At 49.2% G+C, this 17,630-nt stretch overlaps 1 protein-coding gene across 1 annotated transcript in view; it reads left to right on the top strand.

Annotated features, from left to right (window-relative positions):
- gabbr2 (gamma-aminobutyric acid (GABA) B receptor, 2) overlaps positions 1–17,630 on the top strand; it is an 80,341-nt gene that overhangs the window by 52,494 nt on the left and 10,217 nt on the right. Inside the window, exons 10-13 of the mRNA XM_077548264.1 lie at positions 50–200; positions 462–594; positions 1,952–2,059; positions 4,096–4,218. Of these exons, the coding sequence (XP_077404390.1) occupies positions 50–200; positions 462–594; positions 1,952–2,059; positions 4,096–4,218 (515 nt within the window). The remainder of the gene's footprint in view (positions 1–49; positions 201–461; positions 595–1,951; positions 2,060–4,095; positions 4,219–17,630) is intronic.

Here is a 17,630-nt window from a genome sequence, read left to right as displayed (position 1 = left end):
GAGCAGAGCGACGAGCACAAGTTTGAACCCTCCTTCTTCTTCCCGTCAGGTGTGGAACCGCCCAAAGATGAGACGTTTGTGCACTCGCAGCGACGGCACATCAACGTTGCGCTTTACAGCATCCTGTCCACCATCACCATCCTGGGCATGCTCATGGCCGGAGCTTTCCTCTTTTTCAACATCAAGAACAGAAACCACAGGTGAGACAACATTTAAAGCGGGAATTAAAATCGCAATTCCGCTGGCGATCAGTTCAGGACGGGAAGAGCCAACACATTTAAGGACATTTAAGGACATTTGTCCTACAATTGGATGACATCCAGCGTGCATATCAGCAGAATCCGTATTCACCAAAATCACATGACGCCACCTGCGCCCCAACTTAGACCTGCTTTTGTCTTTATTGCCAACGTATGCCGGCGATGTGTTGTTGTGAGCTTGTGTGTGTTGAATGGTCGCAGGCTGATCAAGATGTCCAGTCCTTACATGAACAACCTGATCATCTTGGGCGGCCTGCTGTCCTACGCCTCCATCTTCCTCTTCGGACTGGACGGCGGCTTTGTGTCCGACAAGGAGTTTCAGACGCTGTGCACGGTCAGTTTCTCTTCCGCAAACGTCATCGTTCAAATATCACATTTCGGAGACTGTTTGGTCAGATTTCCGGTTGGTGTGGGAATTTATCAGTCTGCTTTGAACGGATGACATCATTTGATACGCAACTCGCTGCCATTGAACTTTCCTCTTGTTGTTTGCTACTCAGGAATAGCTGAAATGTTTCCGGGTCAATTTGACCCGGGGCAGCAAAAAAAAAAAGAGGATTCAAGTACTTTTCTGCATTATTGCATTTGCGTTTATACCTGGAATGCAATCTAAGGCAGATAGCAGAGGACATAAAGTGCTTTTTTTTCTCCCCAAAATGAAGCAAGTCAGGAATGAAAAGGAAGCGACGGCGGTGGCGGCGGCTTGCAGGCGTTAAAGACGCTCGATTTCCATACGATAAACCGTTGAAATGTGATGAATGCAAAGTGAGCGGCTTTCTCTGCCGCTGCTCTTTAGCCAGTTCGGCCGTCAGCTCGTACGACGGCGGCCACAACGCGTTGTGTTGCAACAGCAGCAAAACGCCGCACTTTGTCCTAAAAAATGCTGCGCGGCGCAGGACGGCGCAGGACGGCACAGGTGTCAATAAACGCGTGTGCGCGCTGAGCACACTGCGGCGAGATCGGCCTTTGTCAGCTGATTTTCAAACGCACGTCAGCGAGCGGCGCGGCGTCGTCTGGTGCCGAATCAGAGCCAGAAGTCCACGTTTGCTTTCTTCTTATTAGGACGAATTACTCTCAAGCGTGTGACAGCCGGCGTGCGTGCCAGATAAGAGACGAGAAAGCAACCCGACAGCCCCCCCCCCCCCTTTCATATTTGTGGTTCATTTTTAGAGCGCTATTTTGGCATCTTCAAGGAAATGTTCGTACCCGTCACAGACGTCATCAGGGCCCGAGCGGCAGGCGGCGCGAGGAAAAGCTTGAAAATATGGAGCCGCTCGGCGCTCGTTTCAGAAATTGTGTGCTTGTCATAATAGGACGCGCGCACGACAAAGTCGACAAGACCGCGACGCCAAACGGCGCAGGAGGTTCGGGACGTTGACGAAGTCCTGCTCGCGAACCCGAAGTGACGGCCGTCGGTCTTGAGCCGGAAGGTGACGCGTTCAGTCGACGGTCGGCGGAATGTCTTTTCTGTCGTCCACCGACTGAATCGTTTGCATTCGAGAAGGTATCAAAATGCAGCTCATTTGCTCGCACCGTCAACATGCCGTTTGTCCGTGTGGAATTATCGGACCTCTTCACAAAGATAAAAAAAACGCTACATTTGTCTTCAAGTGTTGTAAAACGTGCCCACAGCCGGCATCGAACACGGAATCCAAGGATCGGCCGTGAAAAAGTGTCTTGTGGTCCAATAGGTTCGGACCTGGATCCTCATCGTGGGCTACACGACGGCGTTCGGCGCCATGTTTGCCAAGACGTGGAGGGTGCACGCCATCTTCAAGAATGTCAAGATGAAGAAGAAGGTACGAGAGACAATCGTGTGTTTGCGTGTGTGTGTCTTTAGCACACAATGTGGACGGAAGCGTTGTAAATCTTGTGGGTGCGCCTCAAACCCGGGTTAGCACAAAATGATTGATGTGATGTTTTAGTCTCCTTTTACGAAGGAGTGCCAATCACGGCTGACGAGATCGTTTCGCAGGGTTTGCGTCTCTCGCCGTCTCTTTTAAACCCGACTAACGATCGCAGTTTGTAAGTCGCATCGACTACCTTGAAAAACAAGCGTAGGCGCCGTGCGAGGATCTCTGGCAGATGCTTTTGTCTGATCTGGTCACGCTCCGAGGAACGAGGCCTCCCGAACCCGACCGCATGCCGCGCTTGATTCGGGCCACTCGCATCAAAAGCTAGAATTGCGATGACGCTGAGACTTACCGGTCCGGTTTCTGATGGATTCAGGTGCGCTCAAATACTTTTGTTGATAGTCTTGAAATAACTTCAATGTAAGACAATGAAAGCTTTTGAGCCGTCAGATTCAATCGCTTTGATTGGCCGAGTTATGTAAAAGAGATGCAGACTGTCGTAGCGCTTCTTGGCCTTTTCGGTATTTATAGAAGCACCCCCCCCAGCCCAGCCCCCACCCCCCCCCTCCCTCTTGCCCCGCTTTCTGGAGCGAGCGTGGGTGGCCTGCCAGGATGAGAGGGACGGATCAAAGAGTTGCAAGGATTTGTGGCAGAAGGGGGAAAAGGGGGGAAGCAGGCCAAGAAGCGGGACGCAGAAAAGACAAACCGCAAAGGCAGACCAAGTGGCACATATGGAAAAGGAAGTGGGCTCGGCCCTGGGAGGGAAGCGGGAAGGCCGAAAAACAAGATTGCGAAGACTGCAACCGAGATGGTCTTGGACTCTTGCGGCTCGGTTGAGACAAAATCCAATCTGATTTGTCAGCCGTTGCATATTTTAATTCGAGCTGGAGAACAGAGCGAGTACTGACGATGTTCTGGAAGATTTCACAGCATCTGCAAGCGATGCAAGCGGTCCACGAAAAACCGTTGGGTGAAAAGTCACCCATCAAAAATGGAGCGATCAAGACCCATTTCTTGACTCAAAGTGGGGTCCAATTGACCCAAGTACAGGATTGGTCCATTTTTGACCCAACTGTTTTTGGAGTGCAGCCTGGTTTATTTTGGACTGAATTCGGGTGGTGGTATGCATGGTGAGCAGCAGCAAGTATCTTTTGGATAAATATGGAGCAGTGAGTTTTCTGGCTAAGTACAGAGAAAACGGAGCAACTGACCGATAGAATTGACGTTTAAGGGTTTTAAAGGGACAAAGTGGATTTGAACTCATGGTGTTAGCAATTAGCAGAAACATGCTAACGAGGGGTAACGGCTCAGGCAAGAAGGCTTTCTAATCGTCCACCAAAGACCTCGTTGACACTGTCGATTTTTTTCCCCAGCACAGATCAAAAGAGGCACAATTGTGGGAAAACAACACGGACGGGACAAAAGACGGATGAGCAGGCAGTGTCAGAAATGTCAAAAGATCGCTCAGCATCGCAACCGACATCGCGCACATCGAGACGTATCTTTCCAATTGGTAGGACAGACATTTTGCAGCCACGTTTACCTGCTACAGGACAAAAACTCGACCCTGGCAGTCCACTAGTCCACCCTGTCGATGGCGTTCTTGGCGGCCTGACCTTCCTTTGACCGACGCTTCCATGCTGTCAAACGGCGTTCTAAATAAAGATCACAAACAGGCGGCGGCTTTCATCCCCGCAAAAGTTCACGCTACAAAAGAAGAGCGTCGCCATCTGACGTGGGGGCTTCACATCTCGGGGTTCGCCATCTGACGTGGGGGCTTCACATCTCGGGGGGGCGCGCGGGCGGCTCGCCATTAGCGCCGTTGCACGCCTCCTCGTGGCTGCTTAATTGCAGCTAATCGGCGGCTCATGAGACGATTGTGAGACGCAGCGTGTCTCTGCTTGGACCGCCGTCGTGACTGCAACGCTCTTACAAGTCTTGTTTGGTTTTTGTGCCCCCCCCCCCCCCCCCCCCTCATGCAGATCATCAAGGACCAGAAACTGCTGATCATCGTTGGCGGGATGCTGCTGATCGACTTGTGCATCCTGATTTGCTGGCAGATTGTGGACCCGCTGAAGAGGACGGTGGAAGAATACAGCCTGGAGGTGAGAGGTCGCGACTCATTCCGATCTGGACACGTCGGCTGCGTTCACTCCTTTTTCTTCATGTCCGTGCGTTTGCCTCCATCGGGATCTGGGAAATTCCCAGAAAAAAAAAACAAAAAAACGCAATGCCTGCATTTGGATCCCAAGCAAACCAAATGCTAGCCTCGGGCTAGCGTACCATCTGCCTTTTTTTTGTTTTGAATATTTTTATGTTGGGATGTGAGCCGCCGGAACTTTCTGCGTTCCTCCCGCCCCCCCCCCCCCCCCCCCCCCCCCCCAACCCCCGGCGCCCGACATTTGCCAGCTTGGATGTGATCTGTTGGCAAGACCTGCTGGCATCGGCGCGCTTGGCCTGGTTTTTATAGCCAGAGAAGCGCAAAATAAAAACCAGCTCGTGACTCGATGGAGTTTCCTGCCCGACGGCTAAAATGCGAACGCAGCTTTTTGTCGTCTCGGTCAGCCGTGCTTCGCTATCAGATTTTACGACCGAATGTACCGATCATTTTTAGGGATTGAAGCATTGGCCAGCTGAGATTTGAGCTCGCAGCTGCAAGTCCAAATGTCTGTCCGGCTTTTTGTGCAAATTCCTTCTTAAGCGGAGAAATCAGCGTTCATTTGCGTTGACTTTCCTGAATGGTTTTCGGGCTCCCGTCGTGACTCGGGTCTTATCATCGTTATTCCTGATATTTTGCCACAAATCTCTCGGACCTGCAGAGCTTTGTTGACTTGGATGATGAAAGCCAAGCGGGCTTGGAGGACCTGACGGGGGGTCATTGCGAGGTCTCGACGGGAAAAAAAGTCAACTTCATCCCTACATGTTGTGAGCAACTTCAATTTCCCGTTTGTTGATTGTTGCCAAGGCCCGGCGGGGGTCGGACTTTCTGGCAGCGCGTTTGGACTCCTTCACTTAGAGGAGGAATCTTGTGAAGTGATGAATAAAGTCCACTAGGAGGTTTATTTTCGTCCTCCCGTGAGATTTATCCCAAAGGGGAGGGGCGGATAGCGGGCGCCGTCTCCTATTTGCGTTTCCGTCCTCGCCAGCCCCGCTTGGCTCGTTTGTGCGACTCGAGACAAACGTGCGTTTGCCTTCGTGACGCTGCTCGCTAACGTCTTGAAGTTTGCCCTGCGAGGTCAAGCGCAACCTTGTTTCGCATCTTCATTGTGCAACGTTGCTTCCTCGCAGAGCATTCTCAGACTGGAAGTCCTCAGATCCGCATAGCCGTGTGAATCAATTAACCCCGCTGCGGCGTGGGAGTCCGCATTCCCCCTCGTGGGCTTTCTAGACCTACGCGGTCCGACGGATTTTTTTGAAGGCTTGGATTGTGGGGTCGGCCTGTCCTGTCCAGTGGGACCAGACGCCAGAAGGACAAACCACAGGAACGCGGGGAACGTCCTGCCGCCATACTTTGCTGCGATCGCGCTAATAAACCATTTGGCCAGGAATGCGTTTGGTCCCTTGGCCGGGATTTCATTTTGAGGGTTGTTTAGGGTTTGTTCAATGGTGAAGAGTCAAGAAGAACCTTGTTGAAAGGATGTGAACGGAACCCTGGTGCTCGAGATTCACGGGCCTGCCTGTTTCCGTTGTCTCCCTCGTCCAATACAGCTGACTCAAATGATCAGCTCATCAGCCAGCCCTGTAGAAGCCTGAAAACGATCCTGTTCACCGACTCGGCTTTGTTGGTGGGGGGAGACATCGTAAACCGGCAGGACTCTCCAGTACCACACGAAGAACTGTTGACTCGAAAACGGATCGGTTTCCTGTTTTTGGCTCAATTGGAGTCAAAAATGGGGTCATTTTGTATCAAACAACCCAGAAGGTTTGGTCAGATCCTCTACTTGGGTCATTTTGACCCCATTTTTGGGCTTTGAAACAAAAAAGCCCAATTTTTGACCCATGAAGTGGATCGCTCCATTTTTGAGCCACAATTGTCTTAATTTTGACCCAACTGTTGTTATTTATTGATTGATTTCTTTTTGGGGTGAGACCCAACAGTTTTTCGAGTACAGGGTTCCCTACCCTGGCGTACGGCAGGTTTTGTACCAAGTTGTGAGAATCCAAATGGACGACGACGTTGGACATTTCGTTTTTGGTATCTTTATAGAAATAAGAGTGTGTTGTTGATGTGTCTCGGATGAGATGTATTCAGCGAGGCGGGCCTGCTCGCTCTTAAAGCAGCAGGCCTCATTTAATGAGCAGCCATTTGCAAAAGTAGGGCAGCAAAGCCCCCCCGCCCCTCCCCCGCCCCCCCGCGCTTGGCGTATTCGCGTTAACAAGACGACGGAACGGCGAGCGTCCTCGGAGATTTCAGGGGAACCGCTGACGCAAAGCGAAGGAGGCGCCCGGGACTGGGAAGGCTTGTTTGTTTGGACTGCATGTGATCTTGCGACTGCCTGGCAACCAGTCCGTGGTGTATCCCACTTCTCTCTCCAAAAGTCATCTCAGGTTAACTGAAGACTGCAAACGGGCAATGTGCGAATGCTTTTTGATGGCCAATTTGGAATGATTTTACAGCATGTGCCGATTGGACCGGCTATTATTTATGTCTTACAAAGACTCCATCTTTGTCCATATTTTGTCATGACAGCTGGGACGAATGGACCTTTTGATGCCGTAGCTCATAACGCATTTAGCGATAGCAGACGCTAATTTATCATTAAAAAGCATTCGGGCTTCTTTTCATTCCTTTTTTATTTCTTTTAGATTTCCCAGGACTTCCATGGGAATGCCGACTGGGACGCACGTGTACCAACAGAGAAAAGCATGTGACCGTGTGTGTGTGTGCGTGTGTGTGTGTGTGTGTGTGCGTGTGTGTGTGTGTGTACCTTCTGCATATACGTGGATTTTTTTTTTTTCTTTTTTGCGCCCGCCAGTGCTCTTGCATAATGAAGGACAAACTGTCAGGAAGAAGATGATTAGCATTCCGCCAGATCCCGCAGTCAAGCATCTCCACCTTCCTTCTGTCAACCCCTCCTCCCGTCATCCTCACGTCGCCACGGCAACGGCCACGGTTTCCGACACCCGCAACACTGTTGATCCCGCCAAATGAAAATAGCAGGTTTGGGGCTTTTTCCGCGGCTTTCTGCATGGCAACGCGCGTGCGGTAAGAGAGGATGATGATGATGATGATGATGATGATGATGATGATGATGATGATGATGGTGGCGGCGATGATGATGATGAGGCGTTCACTGACGCACGCCGGCGTTTTTCTCAGCACGCTCTGCGGTTTGAAGGTGAACTGGCGCTTCTTATCTGCGGTGCAGACGCTGACATCATCGGCGCGCAGGTAGCGCGCGGGCCAGATTGCGCCGCGCGCAGTTCCAACGTGCCCTCCCTCTTCTGTGCATTTCCATCGTGCAAACCGTCGTGTTCATCGGACGGCACGTGCGCTGTCCAAGTGGTTTTGTTGATTTCCATTGTGCACGTCGCAAGTGAAATTGGCGAGATGAGCCGCGGCATGAATCCTATACCACAAGCTTTGAGACGCTACGTACGTGCAGTGGACTGGCTTGAGTGGTTTTGTTGATTTCGATTGTGCAGGTGACAGCGGTGAATAGCTGACAAGATGATCTGTCACGTTCATGTCGATGGCACGTCCATTTTGTATGACAGACAACATGCTGGGGACTTTTTGACTGATTATTTCTTGAAGTTTTTTTATTTCTATTGTTCACTTTGGAAGTGATTGTGAATAACAGGTAGAGGAATCTAGTGAGCTCTTTTTGACTATTTCTGGTCATTTTGTTGATTTCTATTGTTGTGGTTATGACAATTGGAAAGAGGATCTGTTAAATAATGAAATGACACTTACATACTTTTTCTATGACTTCCTTTTTGATGCAGATTGTTTCTAATCATTTTTGTTGATTTCTATTGTGAATAACTGCTGTCACTTGAATGAGAGGACATGAACGTTGGGTGCGCTTATATGTGACAAGCAGTGCTGTGGAATTTTTGCCCGGTTGTTTCTGGTAGTATTGTTGATCTCTGTTGTTCAAAGTGGCGGTTTATTGTGAATAACTGGCAAGAGGAGTTGTTGCAAACTCATTCACTGCCAAACCTCCCATTTACGAGGCATATTTGGCCACTGTAGTCATCAATGGCAGTGAATACATTTTGTTGAACAAAAAGTGGATTATTTCAAGTCTTCGTGTTGATTTCTATTGTGCAAACTTCTCATAATTAAATGACAAGAGCAACCTTGTCAATATTTATATGACATAAATTGCACGTGACACTGCATGCAGGTTGTTGCTTTTTGAACTCTTGCTTATTTCTGGTCTTTCTGTTGATTTCTTTCGTACGAGGTTTTTGTGTATGAATTGGATGCAAATTCAGCCGACATATGTCAGCATTCTCTTCATTTTTATTTTGCACAGTGCTTGTCTTAATAATGCCAATTGTGCGTTTGGACCACTGGGACTGGGAAGTTCTGGCCTAAAAAAAGCTGTTAGGTGTGTTGCATTTGAGAGAAGCCAGGAAAGTAGCAAGAACTTCAAGTTGCTGCTACTTGATGTGGTTGCAGTTTGGGTAATTGTCGTGTTGGTGCCGCCTCAAAGCCAGATGGCGCTTCCTTTCCAAAAATGTTGTTCTGAGAAATAAAACATTGATGACTTTGTGTTGAAAAATACATAAGAGTCCCGCCCACTTACTTAGACTCGCCTTCAGGTAGAGAGAACGCATTTAGTCGCGCACGGCCGCCAGTCTAAAGATAAGATGAAGTCGAGAGTGCGATGCGGTGGTCACGTGCGGCATTAATGCGCGGCGAGGCTCGGCGGCGCCGAGCACAAGCACCAGCTGGCTTTGTTAGCCTGCACACAAAGCAGCAGCTTCCATCAATGCCTTTTCAAAGCTAACTGGGTCATTAAGGGATAACCGGCACCCACCTCGGCCTTTTCTCATCGAGCACCTCCGGGGGGGGGGGGGGGAAGGGGGGGTCGGGTTCAGGAAGCCCGGCAACGGCGGGCCCAGACCTCACAACAGTTTTCCCTCCGCTCAATCCCCGTCTTGACAGCCGGCAAGAATGGCGCAAGTGTTCCCGAGTCGTCGGCGACTCATTGCGTGACGGGAGAAGGCTTGGGAATGTTACTTGGAGACGGGAAATCCCAGAAAAAAAAAGCTTTTCTATTATTGATTAACTCCATTTTTGTCTTTCATCCACGAGAGGGCTGCAATAGTAAATATATTACGATTGGTGACATAGCAGTAGAGAACGTTGAAAAAGGGACAGATAAGTGGAACTAGCCAGTTCTGCTCCATAAACAAAAAGCCGCTGGCTAGCTAGCTAGCATATCATTCTGCTTTTTGACAGAACGACAAACTTGTTAACACATTTTGCCAACTTGCATTCCGGTGTCCTTCATTTCCTAAAAAGAAAAATAGCCATGTATGTTGCGCTTTCCTGAAAAAGAAAAGATCAACGCTGCTAGCAGTTAGCGGACATCACCGTTAGCAATGCGCTTCTGGGCAGCGCATCCAACTTGCTAACTCTTATGAAACGCTATCAAGCCAGCAAATGAAGGAATTTATGATTACTATTTTAAGTGTAATCTTTGCGTGTTCAAAATCATTGTATCCGAGATCTGATGAACAAGGTTCCTTGCAAGGATTTATTTAAAAGCTTCCAAAGACACCGTTAGGACGCCACATCTGAATGCAACGTGATGACCCCAAGAGTGTGTCAATTTACAAAACATCGACTCATTTATACAAAAAAGATAAAAGGTTCCTCCACCCGACTCTTGATTGAACAAAGGGCAGACATGTCATCTCCTAGTGACCAAATGTTGATGTTATTAGTAAACAGATGTTTTCATACAGACATGTCAACTCCAGGTTTAACAAAGGTGTAATGTTATTAGTAAACAGACATTTACATTCAGTTCCCCTTCTTGACTGGGGGAGAAATGCAATTAGGATCTAACCCCAGACTTTTAGTCTCCAATGCCAAAAGGCTCTAAATAACATCATGCATATTCCTATCTTCAATAGCTTTGAGGGTGAGAGGATAAAATAAAGTTCACAAAATCATTACTCCACTGTATTCTATTAAACACTCATGATTATATCACATTGATATGCCTATAAGTAAATTAATAAACAGTAAAACATCAAATTGAAAATATTAAATGTCTTCACTAGCTGAATATGTGGCTAGTGTTGCACTTAGCGTTCATTTCGTCAACCAAAACTAAACCAAAAATCTTTTCATCAACGCACATTTTAACCTTCCAACAATAATGTTAATCTGACCGCTAACTAACGCTGGCTAATTTGCTAGCTCATAGCATGGAGCCATCGTAGCCGCTTGTTGACATTCTGTCATCGTGTGTCAAGTTGTTTTTCATCAGGAAGATGAGAGAACATTTTGTGTGAAATAGTTTGAGCTGTGAAATGTTCAACATGATCTGCTGGCAAAAAATAGACGAGACTAAAACATTGACCATTTTTGTTGACTAAAATTGTGTTTTCTTGGACTAAAATAAAGACTCAAATGCTAGATTTATAGTTGACCCTTTCATTTTTAAGGCCAAACTACGACCCTTTTGGATTTCGCCCACAGCCGTCAGATGCGTGAACTGATGTCGTCGTGCGCTCCTTCACCTAAAAAAAAAAAAGCCAAAGTGTAATTAAGATGGCGGACTAAAGTGTCCTCACTTCAACTCGCAAGCTGCTGCGTGAAAGCCGACACTTTTCTCCGCTCGCGTCGACTCTTAAGAAGATTACGGCAAAAGCAGGTTTTGTGGCGCCGGATATTCTTCCGAGCGCACGCCAACCGGCGCCGTGTCAGGCCAGGCCGGCTCCTTTTTAGCAGGGACGGCGGAGGGACACACACACACACACACACACACGCACACACACACACATGCACGGCCTTCTTTTTGCGCTTCTTTTCAGAAATCCTGCAGGTACAATCGGACTCTTTTTTTTTTTTCTCGCAGCACTTTTGTGGAAACAATAAAAAGCGCTGCAACGAGTAGACCTTGGAATCGATGTGTTACTCACAAAATCCTATTTCATGATCCTTTGCCATCATATACGCAATATTGCGATACACACAAGTGAAATATTGGAGGAAGGCCATCTAGCATCAAATCCATCCAATCCACTACTTACTGTAAAGTACTTTGACCGGCGTCAGCCCAAAGTTTGTTTATCGATACTCGTACGGTTACGCGATATGATACGGAAATCATCATTTTGATATATTTTGTGGCCAAATATCAGATCGGCATAATCAGGGTTTCCAGCGGCGCTTTGTCGGCCCATAAACATTTTCACCATTTCCACCCCATGAATTTGATTCGGCACACGTCAAGATAGTCCCGCCCCCCCCGTCCATGACATCACTTTAAAATGAGAGCTTTCCACTCCTTCGACTTCATTTGGGCAGAATTTCTTGTCATGAATTGTGAAAATCGAGTGAGTGTAGAATCCGTTTTTTCGTTTTCTGCGGTGTCGGCTCAATGAACATCAGTGGGAAGGCGGCCATGTTTGATGCAGAGCGGCGGGGCATCCTTTGGGCCGGTTATTGTGTTTTCTTATTGAGCTTTCGGGCTCAGCAAGCCGGGCTTTAAGGACACACACTCTTTCATTTTGGAGAATGTTTACGCCGGGTTGCCGCGTGCCGCTATTTGTCGGCGGCGGCGGCGCGTGTGACAAGTGTGTAAGCGTTGTCAGTGAATCACGAAAGGGGGGGGGGGGCACTCCAAGGACTCCTCCAGAGGTGCTCTGGCTTGCTTGTTTGTTGACACTCCAGCAGGCTCAATTGGACCACGTGGTTCTGCACGGCTGAGCCCGTTCAAAATGAAACGGGCTCTGCTTCCTTTGATGTATTTGTTTGTTTTCATATCTCATTGTGTCTTTTGTTCCAACCGTTTGGTGGTCACGAAAACAGCAGATTAGCCGCCCGTCACCTTCGCGTCGCCTCTTCCTGCACCCCTCTCGCTTTCCTCCGGGTTTTTTTTTTTTGTGCTCGTTTCTCCTCTCCCGCTGCTCCCCCAGACTGCTGTTGCTAGGCAACCGCTGATTGACCAATTAGAAGTCTTCCAAATGAAAAGCAGTATGAGGAGTCCCCGCGGTTCCCCAGTCGAGGCTTCTACGAGGCCGCGTACTGTAAAGATGCGGCAGAGCGCAATGAAAGCCAAATGGGTTTGTTTGTGTGTCATCCGCGTCATGGTTTCAGGTTCTGTTTCAGTTCCAGAGAGGGCTTAGGTCGGGTTTCGGCACGCTTTACGGCTCATGTACGCTGGTTGCAACAAATGGATCGGGTCCGTTGACAGTAAGGTCTAAGGCCCGGTTTTGTTGGGTTTCAGGTAGCGTCTACCCAAGTGCAAGGTCAAGCTGCCGTTAAGTGTCGCTTCCAATGAAATCAAGGTATAAGGCCTGCCTGCAGCAGGTGTTCAAGTAAAACCGTTCAAGTCAAACATTGAAGCCAGTTCAGCCAAGGATGACCAAAAAGGACATTATGGTTTCGTGCCGAATTTCTGTAAGGTTTACAGTTGTGAAGGTTCAGGGTTCGTTTAAAGTCATTATAGAGTCCACTTCCAGAAAAGGGACGTTCACGTGGTGGCACGAATGAACGCAAGTCAGTGTGATTCAGTGCAAATTGACAGAAATGCCAGTGAGTCGGCTGCTGAGCCAGAACGGAATCCTTTGGGTCGGGGGCGACATCGCTGATGGATGCGTCTGCTCCCTGATGGAGTGCAGAAGCCCGGGGGGGGGGGGAGATGGGAAGTAAGACAACGGCCGGATGGATGGATGGAGGAAATGCCTCGGGTGGGACACCTCACCTGTGGGGTTATGAAGTCCACATTAGGATGTGTTGGCAACAAGTACAGTACCGTTGCTCTGCACAGGGAGGAACAGGAGAGCACCAAGGTCGGCCAATGATGGCGATGATGAGAGCACTTGGCCGCCGCCTCAGCAGCGCGAGCCTGCGAATAGCAAAGACATGCTTGCTAAGTGGACTTCTTTTACGCCAGACCTTGAGCCTCAGGCACACTGCGGGCCATGCCAGGAGACGAGGCGCAAGGGGACAACGGGGCACTCAAGAGGGACTGGAGTGAATGAACTGAAGGACGGAACGTGAGGCAAGGACACGAAGCGCTTAAATGTCGAGAACAAACATCCCGTTCAGTTCAGCTGGCCACGCTGCGGTTAAAGGGAGGAGCTTGTTGTCATAGCAGCGCAATTGTAGAATCCAATTCAACAAAGTGGAACGCTACATGCAAGGTGGAAGGCATTCAGTTTTAGGGTCCCGTTGAAGTCAAATGTAGGGTCAACGTCAGTCAAGGATTAGGGTCTTGTTTCTGTCAGCTTTAGGTCATCATTTCTGTATTCAAATTGTTTTTAAGGTTTGTGGATCCGTTTTTGTACCGTTTCGGTAACAATGTTCGTCAGCTTTAGGGACCTGCATCTGTGATGTTGAGAGGTCTAGTTTCTGTACGGTTTAGCTAACTGTGTCTCTAAGGTTAAAGGGCACTTTCTGCCAGGTTCGGCATCAACTTTCGCTAAGATCATTTAGAAACCAGGTGTGCTGTGATGAAATGAAATGCTCACTTCTACTAAAAGGCTTAAGGCCACGTTACAGTCAGCTTGAAGTTCCAGATAGTCTAGAGCTTCAGGTCCAGTGGTAGCAACCGGTTGGTGGAACCAGAAGAAAGAAAACCGGAGTAGCAGAAGGCAAATGTACTGATCAAAGGTCGGCAGCGACGGCTGAAGCGGAAGCGCCGTGACGGGAAGATGGTGTGAGGAGCGCAAAGCAAGGGGGTGTCATGGCCGCTTATCGTCACGCCGCCGAGGCTGACGTTGATTAGCGCTTGCTGCCGACAGCGCCGACTGAAAGGTCGGGTAATTAAACCCGAGCTGACACCGTGACGGCACCGCGGAGGCCGAGCGCTCTCCCGCGCTGTCGGCAAATTGTTGCCTGATTTGCGTTACCCGTTCAGATGGATTATTTGGGTCACTGTTATGAGATGCCATCGACTGGGACACTTATTTAAGCTGGGATGTCAGTACCTTGTTATTGGGTCAGAGTTTGAATTTGTGAACAAGTGGTCATTATGTTTCATTGGCATTGGATTAGGACGCGATCCTTGTCCCCTGACAGTAGAACCAAAATGGTAGACAATCCGTGATCTCCATCATGTTTGTTTGCAGGGAAGTATTGAGTGGAGTTCCGGTAAGGTCTTGGCTCCGGTTTTAAAACTGTGGATGCGGTTCCTGTGTGGGCTCCAGTTAGATGACAAAAGTCACCCGGACGTGTTAGGCCAGACTCTGGTCTTGTTTTCCTTCTACCTGGTTGGATGAATTGTTGTCATCTCCGCTCTGAGACGCCGTCTGACGTGACACTTGACTCCTTTTCACGGAGAGCATCGAGTTCAATGTTGCCTCGGCAAACTGCCTTGTATTTGCAGCCGTTGCGCCGCCACCGTCTGTGTGCGTCCGCCATGTTGTGAAGGTTGTGTCAGCTCCCGTCTGAGCGCCGGCCGCTCGTGTCAATGTCACCTCTGTCGAAAACCCTTTCCTCCTCCTCCTCGCCTTCTTGGCTGTCATTTGCCGGCTTGGCTCCTCAAAGTGGAAAAGGAGCGCCATGAGAGCAGAGACGCTGTTTGAGCTCCTCCCCCTGGGAGCGTCCTGCTTAGTTTGATGGTCTGGTTAGAGCGCTTAAAGCAACATTAGAGGGTGAGTTACTAGGGTTAGCGGGGTTAGGGGCAGGTGGGTGAACGAGGATTGGGTTGCGGGTTAGAATTGTGGCTAGGATTCGAGATACCCGAACCTTCAGTCGGCGTGTCCAATAGCATGAAAGTGATATTAGACTGAATTCGGTTCAATCTCGGCATGTTTTGTTCTTGAGCCCAAAGATTTGCGTAAGCGGAGCTTCATCATCTCACGATGCGGCGTATCAGCATTTCCGCTTGAGAGCCGCGACCCGTTGGATGTCTGTGACCTCCTACGCCGCAAACTAGCCTTTTAGGAGAGACTTCAAAGGCGGGCAAAATTTTGCCTCATTACGGGCCCATTTCAGGCCACCAACCAGACTCCATTTGCAAAAAAAACAAAAACCAACCCTTGGTTTTCCTCGTCTGTCATTTGGCCGATGAAAAAGTCGATAGGAGTCGGCCGGTGAGCGGGACGAAGACGGCTGACGGAGAAGGAACGCAGCCGGAACGCAGCCGGACCGCTACGGGATGGACGGAGACAACCTAGGAGAGCATTACTGGGCTCGGGTCGTCGGATTCATCGGTAGGGGCGACCGCCTGCCTGGATATCGATAACGCAGTCTATGGATACGTTTGATTGCCATTGAGGCGACGATGTCAGGCAAACACGAAGACACAAACAAAGACGACTTTCAAAACTACTGTAAGTTGCAGGAATTCGACGCGTGTATTTCTGATCCTTTATAATGTTTTGCGCAATGCGGCGCAGTTGTTTGTTCATACGGACACGTTGAGACCAAATGAAGGCGCCGTAGCGGGTGACGCCTCGCACCGATTGCAGCCCGGCTGACAAGACCAGCAGGTTGCGATCCAAACGTGGCGTGTGTTCAATCTCCGTCGTGTCAGCGCATCACAGCCCTCGTGTGTTTACCCGAGCGGCGGCGAGTCCACCGCGTGTCAATCTCCCCCCCCTCGCATCCACGCCATCGCCGACGGCCATCTGGCAAGCGCCTTTGCCGCCGTTGCGCAAAGCATTTTGTGGCGCCCGCAAAGCCAAATGGCGGCTTCCGTTCTCCGCGTTTCAAATGCGGCGTTCGAGCATCGCGCGGTCGTTCGAAGCAGAATTGAAAGCGTGTGCGGGTCAAGGCGGGTGCGATGGAGCGAGGATGGTTGGACGCGGGAAAATAATGCACATCATTGTGCTCGCCATCACGCTTCCGTGCATTTGTGTGGGAAACATCAGAAGGAGTCGCGAACTTAAACAAACGACGCGGTTTGCCCTCGCGGATACGACACAAGATAACTTGCGCGTCACTGCAGGCCAATCGCTGGCTTGCTTTTTGCACAAAAACAAGCTCGTCACACTTTCACATGTGGCACTAGTTGGCTTTCCATCCACACATTTTGATTGGAATTGTCAAGGAATGCGAAAATTCAACTGAATGGAAACGCTCGAAATTCCAAAAAGGGCCCAAAATTTGCCCCAAAGTTTGTACCCTTAGAGGGGGTGGATTTTGAAGCGTATTGAAAAAAGGAAAATGCTGATTTTGCCGATGGAAACCGATTTTGCGAGGCCGGAGACACGTTTTGACCGCATGATGGGACGAGCAAACAGAAATCTTTCTAGAATGAATTAAAGAAGCGAATATTGATGCAATTTTAGATGGAAAACGGCAACGAAACATTTGATCAAAAATGACAAAAGCAAAGTCATAACAGGTCATCGCACGGCACAGTCGCTTCCTGGCCTTCTTCTTCTTCTTTGAAATGACTGTTGGATCACATCTCTATGGTGTATAGCGCCACCTACAGCGGAGGAGGCGCCTCAATATTTGCAAAAGAACAACGGATGGAAACGGGCAGAAGTCGCGTGTCGGTTTTTGCGCATTTTCAGTCAAATCGCCTGAAAAATTCTAAACAATTGGATGGAAACCTAAACAATGGTCAAGTTTAAAAAAAAAGAGTCAATAATTGTTATAATGGATATTTGTAACTGAGAAAGTGATTCCCTTCTTCCACGAAGCAACGATCGTACAAAAGATGAACGCGTCAACCAACAAAACGACGATCGCAGCGTCGCGATCAAGTGTGTGATTATCATTCGCATAAAACACGTTTCGCTTGGAAAAGCTACTAAGGTTTTCCTGCCATAGCGTTCCAGTGGCAGAACGGAGATTTTGTGATAATGGACACGATCCGTCACGAGACATGGAAGTGAAAAAGGACCCCCCAAATGTTCTTTCCCACCGACACTGTTTGTAAAATGATACAGAAATGATTTCATATGTGATCAAATGCATCCCGATATGTGAAATGCGATGCAGACTCAAAAAAGGTGACATTCCAGAAACGTCTGCAACGTTCCGAATGGAAATGTCTCTTTTTTTTGTTCTCTCTTCCGGGACCTGATGTCCTGCACTCCTGTGGGACGGACGTGTGCCGCATGTCTATGAGCGGCAGGACGGACGCTTGCTCTGCAGGACTGCAGGGAGGCGGCAGCTCGTGGCGAGCCGGCGCCGTTCCCACGATACGGACGGGCAGATACGGACGGGGATCGCGTCAGCTCACACATCCCGACCTTCCAGTCGGGCTTTTCAGCATTTTCATGCATGGACAAGATCATTTGGGGTGCATACGGTAAATACAGCTCGGGTTCGCCACGCGCCGGCGATCGATTTGCGCTGGGATTAAAAGCGCGGCCGCGTCCTCGCAGGGAGATTCACATGGCCACATGAGGCTGATTGCTT

This window comes from Vanacampus margaritifer, chromosome 17 (assembly GCF_051991255.1).
Source record: "Vanacampus margaritifer isolate UIUO_Vmar chromosome 17, RoL_Vmar_1.0, whole genome shotgun sequence".
Classification (NCBI taxonomy): domain Eukaryota; kingdom Metazoa; phylum Chordata; class Actinopteri; order Syngnathiformes; family Syngnathidae; genus Vanacampus; species Vanacampus margaritifer.
The sequence above is the reverse complement of the archived record's forward strand: the minus strand, read 5'-3'. Positions and strand labels throughout refer to the sequence as shown.